Source organism: Entelurus aequoreus, linkage group LG06 (genome assembly GCF_033978785.1).
Source record: "Entelurus aequoreus isolate RoL-2023_Sb linkage group LG06, RoL_Eaeq_v1.1, whole genome shotgun sequence".
NCBI lineage: Eukaryota > Metazoa > Chordata > Actinopteri > Syngnathiformes > Syngnathidae > Entelurus > Entelurus aequoreus.
This window is the reverse complement of record NC_084736.1, coordinates 16,279,207-16,304,572: the sequence shown is the minus strand read 5'-3', so window position 1 is coordinate 16,304,572 and position 25,366 is coordinate 16,279,207. Positions and strand designations below refer to the sequence as shown.

The window sequence follows — 25,366 nt, the reverse complement described above, 5'->3', positions numbered from 1 at the left end:
AAGCGCTGTTGCTCTTTGGTCTTGTTGTACTTGCGAGTAGTCAGTTTACATATTTACTGAACGTGAGTCAACACAAGGACATCATCGTCTAAATAGCTGGCAACGGTCCAGCACTGTGGTGGTACTTTCATGGTCAGGGGCCGCATGAGTGCTGCCAGTGCTGGGGAGCTGCGCTTCATTGAGTGGAAAGAGGATTTCCAACGTGTACTGTGACATTGTGAAGTAGATACTGAGCAGCATGGCAGTTGTCCAACATGATAAGGAGCCCAAACACACCTCCAAGATGACCTTGCGGGGGAAGATGGGGTGGCTGCAGGCATGGGGTGACCATGGCCCAGAGTGGAAAGGTCAACTTGTTGTTTAATTACTCGCTCCGCTTTTCACACTGGTTTTAAAAATCATGGCAGCAGTACAGGCAGGAAATGAATCTGCTGTCTTGCAGATGGATGTGATAAAACAGCATAACAAGGTCACACAAATGTGAGTCAAAGATCCTCTATAGAAGGAGTGCTTTACTCTATTGAGGAATCTGCTGCTAAAAATGCAAGTCAAGGATCCTCCATGGCAGAATGATTGATTGATTGAAACTTTTATTAGTAGATTGCACAGTACAGTACATATTCCGTACAATTGACCACTGAATGGTAACACCCGAATACATTTTTCAACTTATTTAAGTCCATGTAAATCAATTCATGGTACAAATATATACTATCAGCATAATACAGTCATCACACAACTTAATCATCAGAGTATATACATTAAATTATTTACATTATGTACAATATTTACAATCCAGGGGGTGGGATGAGGAGGGTTTAGTTGATATCAGCACTTCAGTCATCAACAATTGCATCATCAGAGAAATGGACATTGAAACAGTGTAGGTCTGACTTGGTAGGATATGCACAGCAAGCAGAGAACATAGTGAGTTCAGAAAGCATAAGAACAAGTATATACATTTGATTATTTACATTTGGTTATTTACAATCCGGGGAGGTGGGATATGGAGGGGGGAGGGTGTTAGTCAAGGGTTGAAGTTGACTAGAGGTGTTCTTTTAGTGCGGTTTTGAAGGAGGATAGAGATGCCCTTTCTTTTACACCTGTTGGGAGTGCATTCCATATTGATGTGGCATAGAAGGAGAATGAGTTAAGACCTTTGTTAGATCGGAATCTGGGTTTAACGTGGTTAGTGGAGCTCCCCCTGGTGTTGTGGTTATGGCGGTCATTTACGTTATGGAAGTAGTTTGACACGTACTTCGGTATCAGGGAGGTGTAGCGGATTTTATAGACTAGGCTCAGTGCAAGTTGTTTTACTCTGTTTTGTTTATTTAAAGAGGAACTGCACTTTTTTTGGAATTTTGCCTATCGTTCACAGTCATTATGAAAGACATGACGGCGGATGGATTTTTTTAATACATTCTAAATATTAAATAAATGTAAATAAAAGTCCGCTTACAGCCGAGCCAATGGGGGCTCCACTAATTTTTTCCCATAAAATCCAATAAATAACCATTCAAAAAGCGCCATCAATACCCCATTTACATTTTGTGACTTGAATATTAACCAAGTATTAGTGATATTGTTATTATGAGTGCTAACGCAGACAAACTATTTATAGCGGCGATGTGATCACTTCCGTGTGTCCCTATGTTTACATCATCGAGTGGTCCGCTGTTTCCTCGCTTCCTTGCTCCCTGGATGTTTATTGTAGATCACAAATCATGCCTCTCACCTGAAAAGTAGATGGCTAAGAAGATAATCCGACAAGTTGGGACACTTTGACAGCCATTCAGGGCCTGGAACTTGCGAAAACGACGCGAAAAGCCATGCTGCTTTTCGTATCTATTGCAAAAAACGCTAATCAAAGATCATCTACATGACAAGAGTGGTTTGCTCTTTTACCTACTGCAAAAACGTGACTCACAGATTCTCTAAATTGTACCAACATTTACAAGTCAGGAAAGAGGAAAATCATCATGATGATTGCTCAAAATAATTAATTAGAATAAGTAGTGTAAACTTAAAAAGTTGTTAAGTTGTACTTACTTAAAAATGTTGTGTGAGTAACATTTTCCTTCTTTTTAAGTTTATTATACATTTTATTTTTAATTAATGTTAACTTGTTTGCAGATTATGTAACTGCTACTTAAAATAATTAACTCACAGTTAATTAAAACTCAGTGGATTAAACCAAATTTTGTCGTAATTTGAAAGAACAAATCATTAAATCGAATCAAGAATAAATTAAGAATGATTCAATCGCATTATAGATTTGTATTGTTATTATACTCTGTGTGTATGTATATATAGATCATTACATGCGCGCACGCACACACACACACACAGAGGAAGTGCTTTTATTTTGTAGCATTTGCGTGCACTTCCTCTTTCGGCAGCAGACACGAGGAGGAACATTTTTGAGTTGGCTTAATTGGTAAGTTAAATTCAATTATAATTTAAAAGTACATTTAACAAACTCCAAACATTTACGATCTGATATACTCAAATATTTAAGTTTATGAACTCAAAAAATATGTTGCAACATGTTTAGGTCACAAAAACGTGAGTCAAAGATCCTCTATGATTGGAGTGCTTTACTGTATTTAGGAATCTGCTGCTAAAAATGCTAATCAAGGATCCTGAATGGCAGAATCTGTTTTTTAAGGACCTACTACCAAAATGTGTGTCAAAGATCCAGTTCATGACAAAAGTGCTTCGCTGCATTTAGGAATCCACGCAAGAAAAAAACTGCTCGTCAAAGATCCTCAAAATGACAGGAGAACTCTGCTGCTTTTTAGGACCAAGTGCATAAAAACAGTCAAAGAGCCTATATATGAAAAGAGTGTTTTGCTGTTTTTAGGACTCTGCTGTAAAAAATGTTCTTAACTTTACTAGCCGGCCAGATTTGTCCCTTTTAAGTTGCACATAAAAGTGATGTCGCCTCGTGATAAACGTCAGCCCTCCCATATTTTTCCCTTCTTTGAAGTAGTTTTCCTGCAGTATTTTAATATTCGTGAAAATAAAATCCTACTGGGCCTTGCCAGAGCACCACTCAACATGGGCATATCACATCCTGTTGCCACGGAACTCAGGCCTTCAAAATAAAAGCGCGGCAGTAAAGTAACACGGTTGTGTCACGCCAAATGTCTTCCCCCTACAAAAACCTTCCCCCCCCCCATTTAATTCCGGGGCTGCGTCCAATAAAATCACAAAGTTGCCGGGGGTTCTTAACCGGCACGCGACTGTCCTGTTTCGCGCCTGTACAAAAAAAAACAATAATCGATTTCTTCAGATTCGGGCAGTCAAAGCCGAAGTGCTATCGATCGCTGTCAATGACGTAAGAGGAAATATGACCACGGAAGTAAATGGGGGGGAGGTTTTTGTAGGGGGAAGAAATTTGGCGTGACAGTTGCACGACAGTAGGCAGTCGGGTCTTTTCCACAAGTACAAGACTAGAATTCCACTTATTTTACCTAATTTATCCCTCATTGTCCAGAAAATATTTCTTATTTTCCACTGCATAAAGGTTATAAAGGTTATGCATAGATGTTTTGTTTCTATATGAATATGCTCAGCTGATATCAGCTAAAAGTTGCCATGCTTGACGTTTTGGTCCGATTCCCCCTGAGGTCCCCGTGATCTAGTTTACACTGTTCTAGTGACGCCGCTTTTTATAGGCCTGCCGTGCCCTGGGGATCAGACCCACATCATCTTCACCCTAAAGACGTTTTGTACCGAACACGCTCGCTCTTCCATCCCACAACAGAAGAGAACGTCCGACAGATTGTAGCCCAGCAGGGGAGAGGGAGGAGGCCAGCCATAATACGTAGTAATCTCTGCGCCCCACTGTTGGCGTCAATGAGGAAGTCACATACGATTATTACGTAACGCGGGGTCGAGCGGGGTGCGTTTTTTTAAGACTGGAAAATTACTAGAGTGTGTTTGTGTCATGAAGCGATGCCAATGTCCGCCGGCAGCCCGGCACCGGCATAATGGCCGCCATGATAATGTTGTTTTTTAATGACGGGCTTAAATGATGCGTATTAAAGATAATAATATTAGTTACTCACCTTTTATGGACCATATATGTCTGATTGTCTGATTTAATTAATGCAACTATTCTCAAATTCTACATTTTTCCTGAAAAATACACAATGGCAACCATGGATCTGCACCAATATTGAGTGATGTCTTCCCAGACTCCTTCCGGAATCCTCCATAAAGTTTTGTGGAAATGATTTGAAGTTGAAAACCAAACCATCTTTTTGGGTAATGAATTCAGAACAAAAATGTACCAAAACATAATGTTATGATTTGTTTAAAATAAATCACTTCAATAGAATAAAATGTTTTTTTTATATTAAAAAAATTATGAATTGTATACTTAATACAGTAATAATAGTAAAAATGTTGAAATGCAACTCATATACTTATTGATATACTGTATCATGAATTTAAACATCGGAAAAAATATCTTTTAAATATTTAACTTGAAAAATATTGAAACAATCATTCAGTATAATATTTTGTCACAATAAAAAGCATTTTTTAATAATAAAAATGACAATATTACTTATAATACTACAGTAATATTAAAATATAATGGTACACTCATTGGTACTTTAATCTTAATCTTAATCTTAATTATAAGAAAATCTAAATACTACAACTACATTGGGACAAAAGTCATATTTGTTGATAATATGTCATGTAATGAAACATTTAAATATTTCTCTTTAATTTAAAAAATCTCAAAACATAATGTTTTTCTTGAATTGATTAAATCAATATAAGATTTTAATAAAATAAAATGCATTTCATAATAATGACAATAATTAGAGATGTCCGATAATGGCTTTTTTGCTGATATCCGATATTCTGATATTGTCCAACTCTTAATTACCGATACCGATATAAACTGATACCGATATATACAGTCGTGGAATTAACACATTATTATGCCTAATTTTGTTGTGATGCGCCGCTGGATGCATTAAACAATGTAACAAGGTTTTCCAAAATAAATCAACTCAAGTTATGGAAAAAAATGCCAACATGGCACTGCCATATTTATTATTGAAGTCACAAAGTGCATTATTTTTTTAACATGCCTCAAAACAGCAGCTTGGAATTTGGGACATGCTCTCCCTGAGAGAGCATGAGGAGGTTGAGGTGTGGGGGCGGGATTTAGGTGGGCAGGGGTAGCGGGGGGGGGGGGGTATATTGTAGCGCCCCGGAAGAGTTAGTGCTGCAAGGGGTTCTGGGTATTTGTTCTGTTGTGTTTATGTTGTGTTACGGTGCGGATGTTCTCCCGAAATGTGTTGGTCATTCTTGTTTGGTGTGGGTTCACAGTGTGGCGCATATTTGTAACAGTGTTAAAGTTGTTTATACATCCACCCTCAGTGTGACCTGTATGGCTGTTGACCAAGTATGCCTTGCATTCACTTCTGTGTGTGAAAGGCCGTAGATACTATGTGACTGGGCCGGCGCTCTGTACTTCTCCCTACGTCCGTGTACACAGCGGCATTTTAAAAAGTAATACATTTTATTTTTAAAACCGATACCGATAATTTTGAAACCGATACCGATAATTTCCGATCTTACATTTTAAAGCATTTATCGGCCGATAATATCGGCAGTCCGATATTTTTAGACATCCCTAGTAACATTAATACTGTAATAGTTAAACAAAAAATGTTGCAGCACACACGAATGGGACAAGTTTGGGGAGATTTTGACAAGGTCACTAGTCAGAAAATGTATTTTAGAATAACTCAAACAATAACGACACAAACAAAAAATGTTACCGCAGCACAAACGAATGACAGTGTTATTATAATATATGCAGTTATAAAGTGTGTACAGTATATATGAGTATATACTGTATATATTTTTTAGTAATTGGTGTATTTTATTTTTTAAAAAGGGTTAAAGGCCTGGGGGGGCGGCGACATCTGGCGTCTGCCTGACTACGAGCGTCCTCGGGGCTGCCCCGGAAGGTAGCACGTGACCCCAGCTCGCCTCACCTTGCCTGGGGAGAGATAGAGAGATACAGGCGGGCAGGGAGAGGGTGTGGCGTGGAGGAGCCTTCTTAATCATCCTTGTCGAGGAAGAGGACAGGAAACACACAATCGTGTTAGTGTCAGCGAGGTGGACAAATGGGAGGGGGGACTGTAAACAGGAAGTGAGAGCAGGTTGCGTGACCGGGCGTCACAAATCATGGTGACATCCACACTCCATTACGTGGTGTTGCTATGAGCCTCTGCTTTGGCAACACAAACACACACGCTCATCGCTCGCCATGAGGTGGACACACAAAGGGTCATGTCATGGCCAAGGTTGGCTAACCCCCTCCCCGCACACCAACCCCAAAACTAAGCCGTGATCTGCATTTCATTAAATCCAGCATGTTTCCTGGAGGTGGACTCCTGAGTCCTCCTAAGCTACACTCGCTGACAAATCCTCATTTTGACGAAAAGGACTCCTGAGATCGGGGGTCGGCAACCCACGGCTCTTTAGCGCCGGCCGAGTGGCTCTCTGGAGCGTTTTCACAAATAAAAGTTTGGTGGAAAAAGATGAGGGAAAAAAAATATATTTTTTGTTTTAATAATGTTTCTGTAGGAGGACAAACATGACACAAACCTTCCTAATTGTTAGAAATCACACTGTTGTTTTTAAACATGCGCCGTTTTGTCCTACTAATTTTGGCGGTCCTTGAACTCACCGTAGTTTGTTTACATGTGCAACTTTCTCCGACTTTCTAAGACGTGTTTTATGCCGCCCCTTTTTCGTCTCAGTTTGTCCACCAAACTGTTATTGTTGTGCGTGAATGGACAAAGGTGAGCTTTGTTGATAAAATAAACTAATCAGGCATATTTGGTCACTGCATGACTGCAAGCTAATCGATGCTAACATGCTATTTAGGCTAGCTGTATGTACACATTGCATCAATATGCCTCGTTTGAAGGTATATTTGAGCTTATTTAATTCCTTTAGGTCTTCTTAATTCAATTTATATTTGCATGTCTCATGACACATTATCTGTATGTAATATTGGCTGCATTTCTGACAGTTGTTCGTGTGCCATGTTGTTCCAGACCACTGCAAACGTTACACAGCTTGCAAAGATTGTAATAAATCCATTAGAAGAAGACAGCCTGCCGTTTCCTTAAACTTGGACACACACATTTATACCTTAGGTCAGGGGTCACCAACACGGTGCCCGCGGGCACCAGGTAGCCCGTAAGGACCAGATGAGTAGCCCGCTGGCCTGTTCTAAAAATAGCTCAAATAGCAGCACTTACCAGTGAGCTGCCTCTATTTTTTTAATTGTATCTATTTACTAGCAAGCTGGTCTCGCTTTGCCCGACATTTTTAATTCTAAGAGAGACAAAACTCAAATAGAATTTGAAAATCCAAGAAAATATTTTAAAGACTTGGTCTTCACTTGTTTAAATAAATTCATTAATTTTTTTACTTTGCTTCTTATAACTTTCAGAAAGATAATTTTAGAGAAAAAATACAACCTTAAAAATAATTTTAGGATTTTTAAACACATATACCTTTTTACCTTTTAAATTCCTTCCTCTTCTTTCCTGACAATTTAAATCGATGTTCAAGTAAATTTATCTTTTTTATTGTAAAGAATAATAAATACATTTTGATTTAATTTTTCATTTTAGCTTCTGTTTTTTTGACGAAGAATATTTGTGAAATATTTCTTCAAACTTGTTATGATTAAAATTCAAAAAAAATATTCTGGCAAAGCTAGAAAATCTGTAGAATCAAATTTAAATCTTATTTCAAAGTCTTTTGAATTTCTTAAAAAATTTTTGTTCTGGAAAATCTAGAAGAAATAATGATTTGTCTATGTTAGAAATATAGCTTGGTCCAATTTGTTATATATTCTAACAAAGTGCAGATTGGATTTTAACCTATTTAACACATGTTATCAAAATTCTAAAATTAATCTTAATCAGGAAAAATTACTGATGATATTCCATGAATTATTTTTTTAATTTTTTAAAAAAGATTCGAATCAGCTAGTTTTTGTCTTCTTTTTTTCGGTTGAAATTAAATGATATTGAAGATAAACTATGTTTCAAAATTTAATTGTCATTTTTTTCGTGTTTTCTCCTCTTTTAAACCGTTCAATTAAGTGTAAATATCATTAATTATTAATAATAACATAGAGTTAAAGGTAAATTGAGCAAATTGGCTATTTCTGGCAATTTATTTAAGTGTGCATCAAACTGGTAGCCCTTCGCATTAATCAGTACCCAAGAAGTAGCTCTTGGTTTCAGAAAGGTTGGTGACCCCTGCCTTAGGCCATTCTAAGCCAGTCATTTCCAGGAGTTATTTCACCCTCTGAGAAAGCCTCCATTTTACTAATGATTTCGAATGTTGGAAAAATGTGTAGAATAAATATTACATTTCAACATTTCTGTCAACAAGGCTTTGTGTCAGCCTGCGATACATAGTCATTTTGATAGTAGGCTAATATAGACACTTACATCATGTGTTGTCTTCATTATAAGACTTATATAAGGCTTTTCATTTTGTCCAATATGGCTCTTTCAACACTTTGGGTTGCCGACCCCTGTCTCAGATTCAAGTAAGCGTCAAATGTGCTTTGTGATCCACGCTAATTGCCTTCAGCAGTCAACTCGATTCAGATGGACCGATTATCAGCGCCGATATTTGGCATTTTGACATATATTTTGGTATCGGTCTTCCCCCACAACCCTCCAAACTACAACAGAACTACATCGGCAGATACAATATATACACATATGATACCTGTATTCAGTCAAATATAAATCATTAGTGAAGTAAATAGTAATAATCACTGCTCAAGCACCAGCCTTTTCGCCCTACAAGAGTTCTCTTTCTTTTTCACCGCAGCGGCCATGTCACACCCCTTTCTCTCCTTCCTGCAGTGCTGGTCGCTTTGACAGTACGTCTCCTTTGCTTACCTGTCAAAATGTGCCTTTTTTGCCAGGAACTCCAGTTTTTGTCCTTCTTTCGCGGCCTATTCCTGATTTTGTATTGTTTGTTTCCGCGACTGTGGCGATGGCCTCCGCTCGACAAGACTTGAGCGTGGGCTCATTTAAGGAGAGATTATCATGTTCCGTGATTAAATCAGATCACAACGCAGTATAGAGATGGATGGATATAAGGACGGCGGAAAAGATATCTCTGCCAAAAATCCAAACTTAGTGTGAATATCTTGTCAAATATGAGACTAAGTAAATAATAGCGGGCAGCAGCTCACACATTCCCATACTTTATCCACATTTCATATAGACACTCTCACTCTGTTCAACGTCATAGATGGCATACATCACATACGACATGTAGATGTGATGTTTGAAAACGAATAGACTCTTTTGAACGGCTCTTTTAAATGAATGATGAAAACCAATTTCCAGTTGTAAGCTGTTCGTTTAGGAGCCGTTTTGTTATTTTTCTATGTATATATTTTTTGCATCTATTTATTATTTTTATTATTTATAATTTTGTGTTATATATATATATATATATATATATATATATATATATATATATATATATATATATATATATATATATATATATATATATTACTTTTTATTTATTTATTTTATACACATATATATTTGTATATAAATGTATGTATATATATGGGTATATATACATATATGTATTTTGATATGTATATGTGGGTTTATATATATATATATATATATATATATATATATATATATATATATATATATATATATATATATATATATATATATATATATATATATATTACTTTTTATTTATTTATTTTATACACATATATATTTGTATATAAATGTATGTATATATATGGGTATATATACATATATGTATTTTGATATGTATATGTGGGTTTATATATATATATATATATATATATATATATATATATATATATATATATATATATATATATATATATATATATATATATGTATATATATATATATATGTGTGTATATAATCCATATATAATATACAGTATATGGGTATATACATATATATACAGTACAGGCCAAAAGTTTAGACACACCTTCTCATTCATTTTCATGACTATTTACATTGTAGATTGTCACTGAAGGTATCAAAACTATGAACATGTGGAGTTATGTACTTAACAAAAAAAAGTGAAATAACTGAAAACAAGTTTTGTATTCTAGTTTCTTCAAAATAGCCACCCTTTGCTCTGATTACTGCTTTGCACCCTCTTGGCATTCTCTCTATGAGCTTTAAGCACACCTGTGAAGTGAAAACCGTTTCAGGTGACTACCTCTTGAAACGAGAGAATGCCAGGAGTGTGTGAAAAAAGTAATCAGAGCAAAGGGTGGCTATTTTGAAGAAACTAGAATATAAAACATGTTTTCAGTTATTTCACCTTTTTTTGTTAAGTACATAACTCCACATGTGTTCATTCACAGTTTTGATGCCTTCAGTGACAATCTACAATGTAAATAGTCATGAAAATAAAGAAAACGCATTGAATGAGGAGAAGGTGTGTCCAAACTTTTGGCCTGTACTGTACGTGTGTGTGTATATATGTGCATATGGTATGTATATGTACATATGTGTATGCATATACTGTGTATATATATATATATATATATATATATATATATATATATATATATATATATATATATATATATATATATATATATATATATATATATATATATATATATATATATATATATATATATATATATATATATATATATATATATATATATATGCGTATGCATATACAGTATATTTTTTTGTATATATATATGTGTATGTATATACAGTATGTGTGCATATATGTGTATATATATTTATGTAAATATATATATATGTGTATATCATTTTCACATTTTTTATTTTATTTTGATTTACTTTTCTGGTTCATTTTTCTGATATGTAAAGTAGGTGAAGTGTACACACGTACATTTGTGTATTCACATTTTTATTATGTCTTAACCTTTATTTCAGTTGTATTTATACTTTTTATATCCATAAGTACATTTTATTCTTATTTGTGTATAATTATTTCTGTTGTTAAAAGGCTCTTGTGCTACAAATTTTTTAGGTGAGGGAAAATTCAAAAGTGATGTGACTGTCAAAGCGTGGGTTTATGGTATCACCATATGGATGGTTTACAATAAAAACTAAAAAATTATAGGCAATATTTCAGAATACAGTAGTTCTCACCAATAGTGTAATATTTTTGTAAATGTATATTATAGGGATCTTATCTTATAACCTCTACTATTGATTGATTAAAAAAAAAAAGATTAATTGCTAACAATACGCTTTTAACATCATCATGCTAAAACTTATCAAATTTAACGATCCAGTGTCTGACAGAGCTCTCGACTGTATTTTCAGATGTGTAGAGAAGCCTAGTATTTTTTTTATTTTTTAACTGTGCTAAGGGTGTGCCAAAAGCAGCAAGTTCATATATATTTGTTTATTATGGAGTGTTCTTAAAAAGGCTCTAATGACAAATCATGTTTTACTGTTACGAAGAGCATTACGAAAGTCACCTATCTGACAGAGAATACTGCAAGATACTCCAACCTTCTGTTAATATGTCGCCCCCTGTTGGTTTGAAGTTTGGCTTGTACATAATGCACCTTTTTACTTTTTTGTGTGTAGATCCGGCGTAGGAGACCGACACCCGCCACACTTTTCAGAGTAGCAGACCAGTCGTCACCTGAGGATGACCAGTCCAGCCATCAGGTAAAGGTGAAGTCAGCACATTATTATTATTGTTCAGATTATTATTATAATTATCATTACCTCTTATTTATGTTTGTTGTCACCCCAAATCTTTGAAGACCGCTTTTACAATTATATCTATACTGCTATGATCGGCGTTTCCCGTGCATTAATCGATTGGTTATCTCCCTCGCTCATAAACACGTTATGCTGGGACTGTCTGTTATTGCAGCTCGTCCTTACAACTCCTTACAGTAGATGGCATCGTAACCCTGCTTCTTAACACTGCTCATACGCACCTAGTCTGCCAGAGCATAAGAAGATATAGCAGGAAGGATCAATGTTGCCAACTTAGCGAGTATTTTTTAATTAATGACTTCAATAGAATAAAATAAAATAAATTATATTAAAAAATTATGAATTGTATACTTAATACAGTAATAATAGTAAATGTGTTGAAATACAACTCATATACTGTATTCGGATAAAAGTCATATGTATTATTAATATACTGTAACATGAAATTAAACATCGGAAAAAATATTTTTTAAATATTTAACTTGAAAAATATCGAAACAATGTTATTTATAGAATTAAATAATTCAGTATAATATTTTCTCACAATAAAAAATATTTTTAATAATAAAAATGATACCAAAGTAATATTAAAATATATAATAGTAATTGTAAAACAATCAAAATACTACTCCTATATTGGGACAAAAGTCATATTTGTTGATAATATATCATGCAATGAAATATTTAATATGTTTTTTTTAATATAAAAAATCTCAAAATATAATTTTTTTTCTTGAATTGATGAACTCAATATAAGATTTTAATAAAATAAAATAAAAATTATAATGGAAAATGACAATAATACTTAGTCCAGTAATATTAATAAAATAAAACAAAGTAATAGTAAAAAGCCAAAATATTACTCTTCAACTGTATTTGATAAAAGTCCTATCTATTAATAATTGATCATGGAATGAGCATTTCTCTTTAATTTACCTAATTTCTATCGCTTAATTTTTATGATGTTTTATTGATTATTTACAGGTGCGTTTTCCTAAGTGACAAAATAGATAATTTCAAGGTTTAGGAAGTCACTGTAGTCAATTTGCTGATTAGGGTTGATAATAGTCATTTACAAACAATAATTGTTTGTAAAAGACTGTCACGACCTAGAATGCCTTATTTATTTAGGAAGTTGTGGCGATTATTCACACCCTTTTAGATTCAGACAAATCTAGTGGTTTTTTTCTGGTCTTTTGGAGACTAACATGAAAGCAACCCCCACTCCCACACTCTAAAAGCACTCACAGGCATCGCCATCTTGCTTGTGATGGGAAAAAAATAAGTTAATTTGTATTTCTAAACTTTTTTTTTTGTCTTTTCATGTTTTTTGCTGAATTTTCGCTTTCCGCAGCATCCATTAAAATGACACGCACATGCGTCATGGCCAACGATGCCAATTCTACAATAGACAATGACCAATAGATTGCACTCCTGTGGGGAAACACTGCAGATTGTGTTTTGCAATGTGATACCACCCGCCCAATTGTTGCTGATTATAGCTTTAATTGACATCTTACGGTTGTGCTTTATGATTTATTGGCCATTCTTCAGAGAATATGAATGATAACACAAAAACCTTTCTTCCACTCATGCTTAATGGTTGTGTGAAGCTATTTATTGGCAAATAACTGTGTTTACTCTTTTTGAATCAAAATGACAAAAGAAAGTACCCAAATGACCCTGATCAAAAGTTTACATGCCCCAGTGACTTTGATCTGATAACATGCACAAAAGTTGACACAAACAGGTTTGAATGGCTAATCAAGGTTCCAATCCTCACATGTGACATGTTTGTTTGTAATTAATGTGTGTGTATAAAAGGTCAGTGAGTTTCTGGGCTTCTGACAGACCATTGCATCTTTCATCCAGTGCTGCACAGATGTTTCTGGATTCTGAGTCATGGGGTAGGCAAAATAATTGTCAAAGAATCTGCATAAAACAGGAAAAGGGTATAAAAAGATATCCAAGGAATTGAGAATGCCTATCAGCAGTGTTCAAACGCTGATTAAGAAGTGGGAAACTAGGGATTCTGTTGAAACCAAACCACGGTCGGGTAGACCAGCAAAGATTTCAGCCACAACTGCCAGGAAAATTGTTCGAGATGCAAAGAGAAATCCACAAATAACTTCAGCTGAAATACAGGACTCTCTGAAAAATTGTGGTGTGGCTTTTTCCAGATGCACAATAAGGAGGCACTTGAAGAAAAATGGGCTGCATGGTCGAGTCGCCAGAAGAAGGCCATTTCTGCGCAAATGTCACAAAGTATCCCGCTTACATTACGCCGAACAGCACAGAGACAAGCCTCAAAACTTCTGGAACAAAGTAATTTGGAGTGATGGCTTTCTTCTGGCGCCTCGACCATGCAGCCCATTTTTCTTCAAGTGCCTCCTTATTGTGCATCTTGAAACAGCCACACCACAATTTTTCAGAGAGTCCTGTATTTCATCTGAAGTTATTTGTGGATTTTTCTTTGCATCTCAAACAATTTTCCCGGCAGTTGTGGCTGAAATCTTTGCTGGTTTACCTGAATCCCTCATTTTCTACTTCTTAATCAGCGTTTGAACACTGCTGATTGGCATTCTCAATTCCTTGGATATATCTTTTTATACCCCTTTCCTGTTTTATGCAGTTCAATTACCTTTTCTCACAGATCCTTTGACAATTATTTTGCCTTCCCCATGACTCAGAATCCAGAAACATCTGTGCAGCACTGGATGAAAGCCCAGAAACTCACTGACCTTTTATACACACACATTAATTACAAACAAACATGTCACAGGTGAGGATTGGAACCTTGATTAGCCATTCAAACCTGTTTTTGTCAACTTTTGTGCATGTAATCAGATCAAAGTCACTGGGGTATGTAAACTTTTGATCCGGGTCATTTGGGTACTTTCTTTTGTCATTTTGATTTAAAAAGAGTAAACACAGTTGTTTGCCAATAAATAGCTTCACACAGCCATTAAGCATGAGTGGAAGAAAGGTTTTTGTGTTATCATTCATATTCTCTGAAGAATGGCCAATAAATCATACATTCTCCCAAGGTATGTAAACTTATGAGCACAACTGTATATATTTTGAATACAAATCACATGGTGCACAAACTGAAAGCTTTAATCTGTCCTTCTCTTGGCAGTGGGTCGTCGGGGAGAACGGAGTCCTGAAACCAAAGCGTGTCAATCCGAATGTGTACCAGCCCCCGTCACTCAAAGGTAAGTGCAAGCGTGCTTGTGTGCGTGTGTGTTTTTTTGTGTCATCTTCCTTGTGTTATTTTTCTACTCCTTTTTGTGTTGTTTTACCGTGCTTCACAAGGCAAACTAAAAAAGATAGCTATCATGATATTACGCGCACTGTATTGTTTTTTTTTTCCTTTTTTAGTGTCAACTTGAGAGCAGGTTGTGTGTATTTGTGTGACAGAAAGGGGAGATTAGAGTGGGACAGCTGTGAGACGCTGAGTGTGAGTCTGGATCATCCTGGATTACAGTCAGTTGTGTGTACAGCTGTGTGCCACACACACACACAGAAATGCATACAATTAACCCAAAGACTCTGTGTTTTCTTCTGCGTGATGCTTGCTGCGTGTGGACTGATGTTCTATTAGGACAAGATGTCTCACACCTGCATTAGATGACACGTCCTGTGAGATTGCGTAAGCAGCCTTCCACGGGTATAGGTGACCTGACACAGTGTGCGTCTCAACGTGTGAATGTGAAGAGGAGGATGGAGGGTGGGGGCGAGGCGACCCTGTGCGAGTGACACGAGAGGCTGGGGTGTGATTACCGTCATTACTGGAAGAGATGAGTCGCGACGTGATTGCACAGTGTGAAAACTGAAAACCAGTAGCGCAAAAAGGTGCGATTGATCGCACAAAAATGATTGCATTAATCTCGTGTAACGCATTATATTTTTTCGCTGTCGTTTAAAAATGTCAACAAGCTTGGTCAGCAACCCGCGGCTCTAAAGTGTGAAAATGGAAAAAGATGAAAAAAATATGTATTTTTGGTTTTCATATGGTTTCTGTAATGGGACAAACATGACACAACCTTTCTAATTGTTAGAAATCCCGCTGTTTAAATTAAACATCCTTCACTGATGAAAGTATTTGGCGAGCGTCGTTTTGTCAGCAATCCTTGAACTCATCGTAGTTTGTTTACATGTACAACTTTCTCCGATGCTGCCACAGAAAGACGTGTTTTATGCCACTCCTTCTTTGTCTCATTTTGTCCACCAAACTTTTTGTTCTGTGCGTGAATGCACAAAGGTGAGCTTTGTTGATGTTGATAGACTTAAACTTAGACGAACTTTATTGATCCACAAGGGAAATTGTACCACACATAAAGTAGACTAAAAATGTACCATAGTAGCAATATAAAATATAACATATATGCAATATATACATATTATGTACACAGTATATAATATATAGTGATATATTACATTATACTATTTTTATATAATATATACCATATATAAGAAATCCCAATTACCATGTACAATATTACAGTATATGTAAAAGCTGCAGCAAAAAAAAGGGCAGCATAAAATAGAGAGTAGATCCAGCAGAAAATATACATTATAAACATATATATATATATACCATATTTTTCAGACTATAAGTCGCAGTTTTTTTCATAGTTTGGCCGGGGGGTGCACCTTATACTCAGGAGCGACTTATGTGTGAAATTATTAACACATTACCGTAAAATATCAAATAATATTATTTAGCTCATTCACGTAAGAGACTAGACGTATAAGATTTCATGGGATTTAGCGAATAGGAGTGACAGATTGTTTGGTAAACATATAGCATGTTCTATATGTTATAGTTATTTGAATGACTCTTACCATAATATGTTACGTTAACATACCAGGCACGTTCTCAGTTGGTTATTTATGCCTCATATAACGTACACTTATTCAGCCTGTTGTTCACTATTCTTTATTTATTTTAAATTGCCTTTCAAATGTCTATTCTTGGTGTTGGGTTTTATCAAATAAATTTCCCCCAAAAATGCGACTTATACTCAAGTGCGACTTATACATGTTTTTTTCCTTCTTTATTATGCATTTTCAGCCGGTGCGACTTATACTCCGAAAAATACGGTACTTATTTTTTTTCACGGTGTACTGTCAAAACCAATCAAGATTTTAAGGTAAAAGAAAAACCCTGGCAGAATTTCACTGTTCAATGTTTATTACAGCGAATAACTGTCAATGGAAAAACTGTTTTTTTTTTTTTAAATTTTGCAAGTTATTTACAGTAAAATTTACAGTTGTTGTTTTTTTTTTTTTACAGTGTATCTGCTTTTTAGTTCCCTCACTACATGATTGTGGGGGGTTCAAATGAAATTGTGAGGTTTTTGAAGCCCTTTGAGACCATTGTGTTTATAAGCTATATAAATGCAATTTGATTGATCAGAAACATCAAGTTATTTCAATGTCACAATTCTGTCTTTTTGTGGTCGTTCTTGTAGAACGAGTATGTCGCAAAATGAGAACTTTCAAAGCAAAAACAAGTGTTTTTTTTATTCATGTGAAAAGATTTACTGGTTTGGACTTGAGCGAGCTGAAGCATGGTGAAAACATCAAAGCCCTCTTATCCCTCTGTCCTTGTGTTTGTGTTCCGTCCTCTCCCCGTGTGTGTGTGTGTGTGTGTGTGTGTGCATGTGCATGTGCAGCTGTGCAGAAGATGGCCGAGGCGCACATGCACAACCTCGGTGTCCATCCTCTGGAGGAGCCTTGTGAGGGCGAGGAGGATGAAGACCTCTGGCAGGGGGATGAGGGCGAGCACCGACCTCCCACCAAAGCTCCTGGTGAGGAGGAAGGTTCTCTTGGTTTAGATTGTCAACTTGGACACACTCTTGTGTTCACTTTCTTTTTTTGTCAAGGAAGAATACGCCCAGTAAGTTATTTCACACTACAAGATGTGAGTCACCGGGCCAACAGGGGGACAGCGTAGCACTCCCACTTTCACTTCTACTACTACAGTTTACCAGTCAATACCTCCGATTATCAACTAGGGGGCAGCATACTACACACGCCAACTAGGGACGATGTTTGATAAGAAATTATCGCGTTCGAGCCCATTATCGAATCCTCTTATCGAACCGATTCCTTATCGATTCTCTTATCGAATCCAGATAGGTTGTTGTATATGGAAAAAAACACAATATTTGGTTTAACAAAAGCTCACTTTTATTTTATAAGAAAAAAATAAAATAAAATAAATAAATAAATATTGACTGTTACCCCCCCTAAAAAAATGTTTTTAATTTTTTTTCTGTTGTTACCCAAAGTATATTAAGTGGGATTTTTCAGAAAAACAAATATATACTGTAACACAAAAACAACCTGTCTCTGTGATCACTATAGGTGTATAAATCATAATATAGTGTTAAATAAAATCAGTCCCTTGGGCACAAAACTGAAAATAATACAGCTCTCCAAAAAGTGCACTTCTGCTGCTATTGGAACATACTAACTACACACACTATGACACTAAGAACACCACAAAAATTGTTTTTCAATAAACATCTTAGTATCAAACTTTCCACCTTAATATTGAGTAACATAAACAAGTTAAACAGTTTACTTACAGACTTATATTTTCCAAGGATTGTAAGAGCTAACACAACTTGTCTACTTCTCAATTGTCTCAACCCGGAAGTGCCCAAACTAATGACGCGTAGTATTTTCATATCGCCACAAGGTGTCAGTAAGAGTCTACAATCAAATGGGCATAAAATTGCAGGTCCCACAGGGCATTTCCTGTACGTGGGAAGGGATTCGTTCCCAGGGATTCGAAAAGGAAAGAACCAACTCTTTTTCTTTACTATAGTGGCCTCGATAGCGGGAACCGGTTCTCAAAAAGGGATTTGAGTCCATGGAATCGGTTCTTTTCTTATCGAACAACCGGGAGAACCGATTTCTAACATCATCCCTAACGCCAACACAAATTCGCTTTGGAACGCGTTATATTTGAAATTCCAGGTCAGTAGGGGGCAGCATGCTTCAACATGCACGCTGACTAAATTCTCTATCAAAATATTAGCTAAATAGTAAATCAAAGCTCTCATTATTGATCAACTATCTGTCTTACAAACAATATGTATGTATATAAATATACTGTATATGTATGGGTATGTATGTATTTATGTACAGTACAGGCCAAAAGTTTGGACACACCTTCTCATTCACAACACAACTGATGGTCCCAACGCCATTGATAAAGCAAGAAATTCCACTATTCAACCCTGATAAGGCACACCTGTGAAGTGAAAACCATTTCAGGTGACTACCTCTTGAAGTTCATCGAAAGAATGCCAAGAGTGTGCAAAGCAGTAATCAGAGTAAAAGGTGGCTATTTTGAAGAAACTAATCTCAGGCTTGGTCAAAGGATAGGACTCAGATGCAGAGTAGGGATTAATTCGGCAGGCTTTTATTTTGAAAGCTTCCTTTCACCTCCAGAGTCGGGGCAATTCAATATAGGCTATAACTAAACTAGTCGGCGATAAAGGTTCTAAAAAAAAAAGGAACAACCGAAAATCACTCCGAAAGGAGGAAAACACAAAAACAATAACTATACTATACTTGGCGCCGTATATTCTATGAAATTTATTATAAACAAAAAAACGCTCCAACAGGAGGAAGAAACAATGGCTGTGAAACATCTACACTGTCTCTAATCTAATAAAGGTTAACAAAAAATGTCACTCAAAAAACTGAAAACTCACCACTTCGGCTGAAAAACTAAATACCACAAAATCACTCTGCTGAGGAGGAGAAAAAGACAACTCAAAATAGCAACGAAGGAATTCGGGATCAAGGTATTCAAACACAAGACGAGGCAGGGCATGGACAGGAGGCTAAAGAGGCACGAATAAACGAGACAATCTGGCACAGAACAGAGGGAGGCGTGAGCTTATAAGACACATGAGGGTAATGAGGAACAGGTGGAAACAATCAGGGGTCAGGGATGACGTCAGACTGATGACACAAAAGGAAGGGCAAGTGACCTGAAACGAGAGGAGTTACTTTTCAAACTAAAACATGAAATTCACAAGACAGAAGAAACCAAGACAAGACATCCCTCACACCTAAAATATAAATCATGTTTTCAGTTATTTCACCTTTTTTTGTTAAGTACGTAACTACACATGTGTTCATTCATAGTTTTGATGCCTTCAGTGACAATAAATATAAATAGTCATGAAAATAAAGAAAACGCATTGAATGAGAAGGTGTGCTAAAACTTTTGGCCTGTACTGTATGTATACATGTATGTATGTATTATATACAGTATGTATGTATATAGGTAGGTAAGTAGGTATGTAATAAAATTGCAAAAATACCTTTGTTACATTATGAACCAGCCAGAAACTCTGTTATTAAATTCCAAATCAACAGGGGGCAGCGCACACACGCATTAACAGTTAAATAAGGTGACCATAATATTTATATAAGTAGGGATTGGTGCCGAATCCGATACTTTGTTGGCACCGACCGCATCCCGCTGGTCCTACCGCGCACCGATTCACGTAAAATCCAATGTTACGGTACCTGGGTTGCGCGTGACGTCTCGTCATGTTGCTGACTTCGGAACTTCTACACTTGGCGATCACTCCAGCAGCACTGAGAGCGAACTCAGCCAAACTAATGTTGCAATTTTCAATGCCAACAAAAGTAACTGACTCAACAAAAAAAAGCTCCAACTTAAGTAAAATAAGGCTCCACGTTTAAAAAAATTTAAAAAATGCACTAGCTTGATGCTAATATTCATTAACTTTGCTATTGACACACTACTGATTAGGATTAGCGATTTTACATGGCAATTTTAACATCTCCAGATGTGGTAATAAAAACTACAACAAGATGCACGTTACAATCAAACAGCTGCTGCATAATAAGTACAATGTTGTTCATTTTTTAAATGTTTTTATTTTATTTTTTACAAATGGCTGTGATGATAATGTAAATGAGGGATTTCTAATCACTGCTATGTTGGAATTCTTATTAATATTGATACTGTTGTTATTATTCATTTTTGTTTGACTACTTTTGTGTCATGTTTGTGTGTCTTCTCAATTGCTCTGTTGATTGGTATTCAGAATGCTTGGTTTTGGAATTGGAATTGTAGTATTATGGTATTGTTGTGTATTATTTTGTTGGACTGATTAATAAAATAAAAAATAAAAAAAGTACAATATTTACAGTATTAACACTTTGTAGGGTGCAACAAAAGGCTAGACAGCAAAGACTGAACTGACTAAGCCAACACACCATTAACTTTACACTACTGCCATCTAACTGTTTTGAGGCTCAGAAATGTGAAAATAAAACAAGAAAGCAGTTACCATAATCAAAAGAGATTTTATTGTCAAAAATTATTAACGTTCAATAAGTACTGAATATTTGTACCATTGAATACTGGTATTGATTCCCAGGTCTCCAAAAATTGGTACCTTGTCGGTTCAAATGTGTATAAAAGAATAAGATATTGTTATGGAGAATAACAGCTCCTGGTGTCATGAGGTACAGTTGTACATACTGTAGCTACAATAACACAACATGATCACAACTAACTACTCCATCAAAAATAAACATTATTGCCATTTGTTGGGTGTTTTCACATGAATACAGCGTGCATGGTGATCAGTGTTGGGTTAGTTACTGAAAACCAGTAACTAGTTAGTTACTAGTTACTTTATTTCAAAAGTATCTCAGTTTCTAACTCAGTTACTTACACCAAAAAGTAATGTGTTACTGTGAAAAGTAACTATTTAGTTACTTATAATTTTTATTTTATTTTTTAAGGCCCCCTTTAATGCCCTTTTAGCCTTCATTTCAGTACTGTTATTGCACTGGAGAATAATACAATCTGTTGATCATCTTGACATGCATTTGCATCACTAAACTCTGCTAAGGAATGTGGTCTACATACAACACACAAAGACAAAGATATGTTTCAAAGGGCCGATTTGTTTCAGGCCAGAACAAATTGACAAAACTATTTTAAATAGCTGCAACATAACATACATAAGTAACAAACAGCATAATAACACCATACTGTAGCTGTAAACCAAGAAAGGCACACTACATACACAAAGCCTAACCAGGCGTTTTTTTCTCTCAAGGAATTCTGAAATAAAATCATGTCTGAAGCCCAGAACACTCTACATGTTTCCCCAGTTTTAGTTTAGAGATAAGGAAAGATTGTCCTGGCCCACTAGCATCCCTCTTTAGGTTTGTGAACTTTATAGTCAATACATTTAGAGTGATGTGATAATCAAACACTCTAGAAGTCTAGAATGAAAGAGCAACAGTATATAAGAATTGACAGAGTGTGTGTACCTTCAGTGCGCAGTGCCTCGTTAAAATCCAGCCGCTGTTGCTTTGGAGGTGAAGTGTGTCTCTTTTTACTAGCTTCATCGAAGCATGTTGCTTTTGTAGCTGTTTCAGCAGATTTGAATTGCTAGGATAGGATCTTTGACTAAAAGGTTATTTTCTTTGTGGTCGACAAAAGAAAAGTAGTGAGAATATCTCCATGTTAAGAAACTCCGCTTCGGGCTTCGCCATGTCTTGTTAGTAAACACAGACACGCCCCCTCCCATATACACACATACAGCGCGCGGTGCGCCTCTTCCTTGTCGCCTCTTCCGCAGCACTCCAATAAAACACACTCAGATCTTCTCAGTTTCTAGCCGATACTACATAAAAAATAACGCAGTAACGCATCATGTAGTAACGGTAACTGAGTTACCGAATATAAAAAATAACGCGTTAGATTACTATTTACCGCCGAAAGTAACGGCGTTACAGTAACACGTTACTTTGTAACGCGTTAGTCCCAACACTGATGGTGAGTGTATTTGTTGAAATAAAAAATAAAAAGCTGTATAATGCAAGTGATTTTAGCTAATCGGGGCTTTGTTTATTAACTTCCAAAGCAGCAGGGGGCAGTACCTGAATCCTGACATACTGTATCTAGCAGTATTCTGAGTCAAACTTAAATGAATTATGTTTATTGAAGTTCACAAGTACATTTACAAGCAAACAGGATTCCTGTTGTATTTAAATATGATTAGTAAGCAGAAAAAGGGTGTATTCTTCCTTCAGGTTTGTGTGAGTGGTGGTGACCTTTAACCTTTATTATCCTTCATTTGATGTTTCCCAAATGTCCTCAAGACTAAACTCTTTGTTTTAATTTGCTGCGTATACTCATGACAATAATAATAACGTACTTTCTGCTTTATGACGCTCACACTTTTCCTCCTTCAGACCACCAGGAGGTCACCGACCAATCAGAAGCCACCTACGGCGCGAGGGAAACGGACAAGCTCGTCAACCAATCACAGTTGGGGGCGGGACAAGAAGCGGAAGAGGGCGGTGAAGAAAAGGATGCGTTCAGGGGACGGACGGAGGAGAGGGATAACTGAGAGAGAAATGAGAGTTGTGTGGTATTTGATGAGAAAGTAACACAAAGGAGGAAAGAGGGTACGATGTTGTTATGACAGAGAAAGGAGAGTTTGTCCAGGTGAGGTCGGAGGTCGTCCCTAATGATGATGAGGTCGGGGGCTTTGACCTCACATTCACGCAAGGACAATTCCTTCTGCCGTCATGCCTCTTTCTGCACGCCGCAGCTAAAACGCTCCTTCAAATGTTTAAATCAAACCTTTTTAACTGTCCTTCAAGTGCAAAAAGAAGTGAAAAAGTAAAAAAAAAACTTTTAAAAGTAGTTCGACTTTGGAGGAGACTTTTTTTCCCAGAGAAATAGTGGAATTTCGAATGGTGTGTTAAGAGGTTCCAGTAAGGTATTTCGAACAGGATCCTTTTTCTCCTTATGTGCATTTGCCGCCATCTTGTGGCTGCGAGGCGTCACGACAATGTATCAGCTTCTGAGGGGCTAATTATAACTTTCTAAAAATGTTTTTATTAAGTCCATGCTTATCAGATGGCGAGTCTCTGGACAAGGAGAAATAACAAAACACGTAATAATTGTGTAAAAATGAACAATCATAAGTGTGTACTTTTAAAAACGATTGCTTAATTGCGCTTTAAGGAGCGAAGCTACCTCTCAAGTCCTCACTTCTTTTCACTTCCTTCTGTCTCAGCACTTTTGATCTGTTATCTTTTTTCTTTCTTTTCCAATCCAACACCTTTCGCCACCCAAACAAGCCGTTGCCGTGGTTACCATGTGACTGACAGCTCAACAAAATAAAACTATTTTGGCTCAAATTCAACTTTTCTAAGCATCCAAGAGCTGAAGATTTAAATCTTTTTATTGTAAAAAAGAACTATGAGCAGCTTATGTGTGTTTTAAATTTTACTGGATGCCCCTTCACCCATTTCCTTTTCCCTCTCCCGCTGGGTCTGATGTATAAACCAATCACTTATTATTTTTATTGTCCATTCACTTGTTTCTCAACGTGATTGTTTTGAAGTGACATACTGAACAACGACAAAATAAAACACTTTTACCCTCTGCTGGTTCTTTCCTTCATTGACATCTGCACACACTACAATAGAATAGAAGGGATTTGTTGTCCTTTTATAAGTGATAGTTGTGCTGCAATGGACACGACATAGCAACTAATAAATGTTAAGACAGTAGTTATGCATGAAAGTACGGTATAGTAAAAGCGGAAGTTAACTCATTCTCAAATTTCCCATAAATATTAACAGTTTCTAAAAAGCACATATTAAAGATGAAGTATAGTGTTATTTAAAAACATATATATGTAACCTATTTTTATGAACTTGCCTCTTTGTGATGTTAAATTCCTGTTATAAGCTGTTATACAGTATATGCCAAGCTCTTATTTTGAAGGCGCTAGGAGCGGAAGTAGTGACACGGTGTGGTGCAGCGAAGTTTTGAAAACAAACGAAAAAAAAATTGTAAACACTCTCTACCTCTGACAACCAAAAAGCTGTAACAACGATGATGCTGCGTTCCAAATTTAAGTTATTTCTGCATTCGATTTTAGTTACTTTGAATTTACAACCCCCTGGTGCTGTTTTGTACTGTTTTTATACTGTTTTGTACTGTTTTTGTACTTTGATTATTATTTTCAACTGTTTGTAAATGTTGACATTTATAAATAAAGGTTTATAAAAAATAAAAAAAATTAATAAAAATAAAACAAACGAAAGAAAGTGGTCCTCGTGTAAAACTGGAGCTTCCGTGTTTGTTATTTTGTAGCTTTATACAGTATAGGCGACATATATAAACCCCCGGTTACATATATATTATGGATTTTAAAAAAAAATCTTTGCATCGTAATGTGTTCAAGCAGGAAACATAATTTTCATTTAATGAGAAAAGTAAAAATCTAAAGCTTTTTTTTTATTGTATTTTATTTTATTTGTTTATTTATTTATAAATTTCAACATTTACAAACAGACGAGAAACAATAATCAAAGTAAGTACAAAAACAGTACAAACGCCAGGGGGTTGTAAATTCAAAGTAACTAAAATAGAATGCAACATATATATATATATATATATATATATATATATATATATATATATATATATAAT

At 35.9% G+C, this 25,366-nt stretch overlaps 1 protein-coding gene across 3 annotated transcripts in view; it reads left to right on the top strand.

Annotated features, from left to right (window-relative positions):
• ppp1r1b (protein phosphatase 1, regulatory (inhibitor) subunit 1B) overlaps positions 1–24,310 on the top strand; it is a 66,955-nt gene extending 42,645 nt beyond the window's left edge. The window contains exons 4-7 of one of the 3 annotated variants that reach the window (XM_062050084.1): positions 11,686–11,775; positions 14,966–15,041; positions 17,508–17,642; positions 23,107–24,310. In XM_062050084.1, coding sequence (XP_061906068.1) covers positions 11,686–11,775; positions 14,966–15,041; positions 17,508–17,642; positions 23,107–23,264 — 459 coding nt within the window. In that variant the 3' untranslated portion in view covers positions 23,265–24,310. The remainder of the gene's footprint in view (positions 1–11,685; positions 11,776–14,965; positions 15,042–17,507; positions 17,643–23,106) is intronic. The other 2 variants (XM_062050085.1, XM_062050086.1) reach the window with 2 other exon arrangements.
• The last annotated feature ends 1,056 nt before the right edge of the window (positions 24,311–25,366 follow it).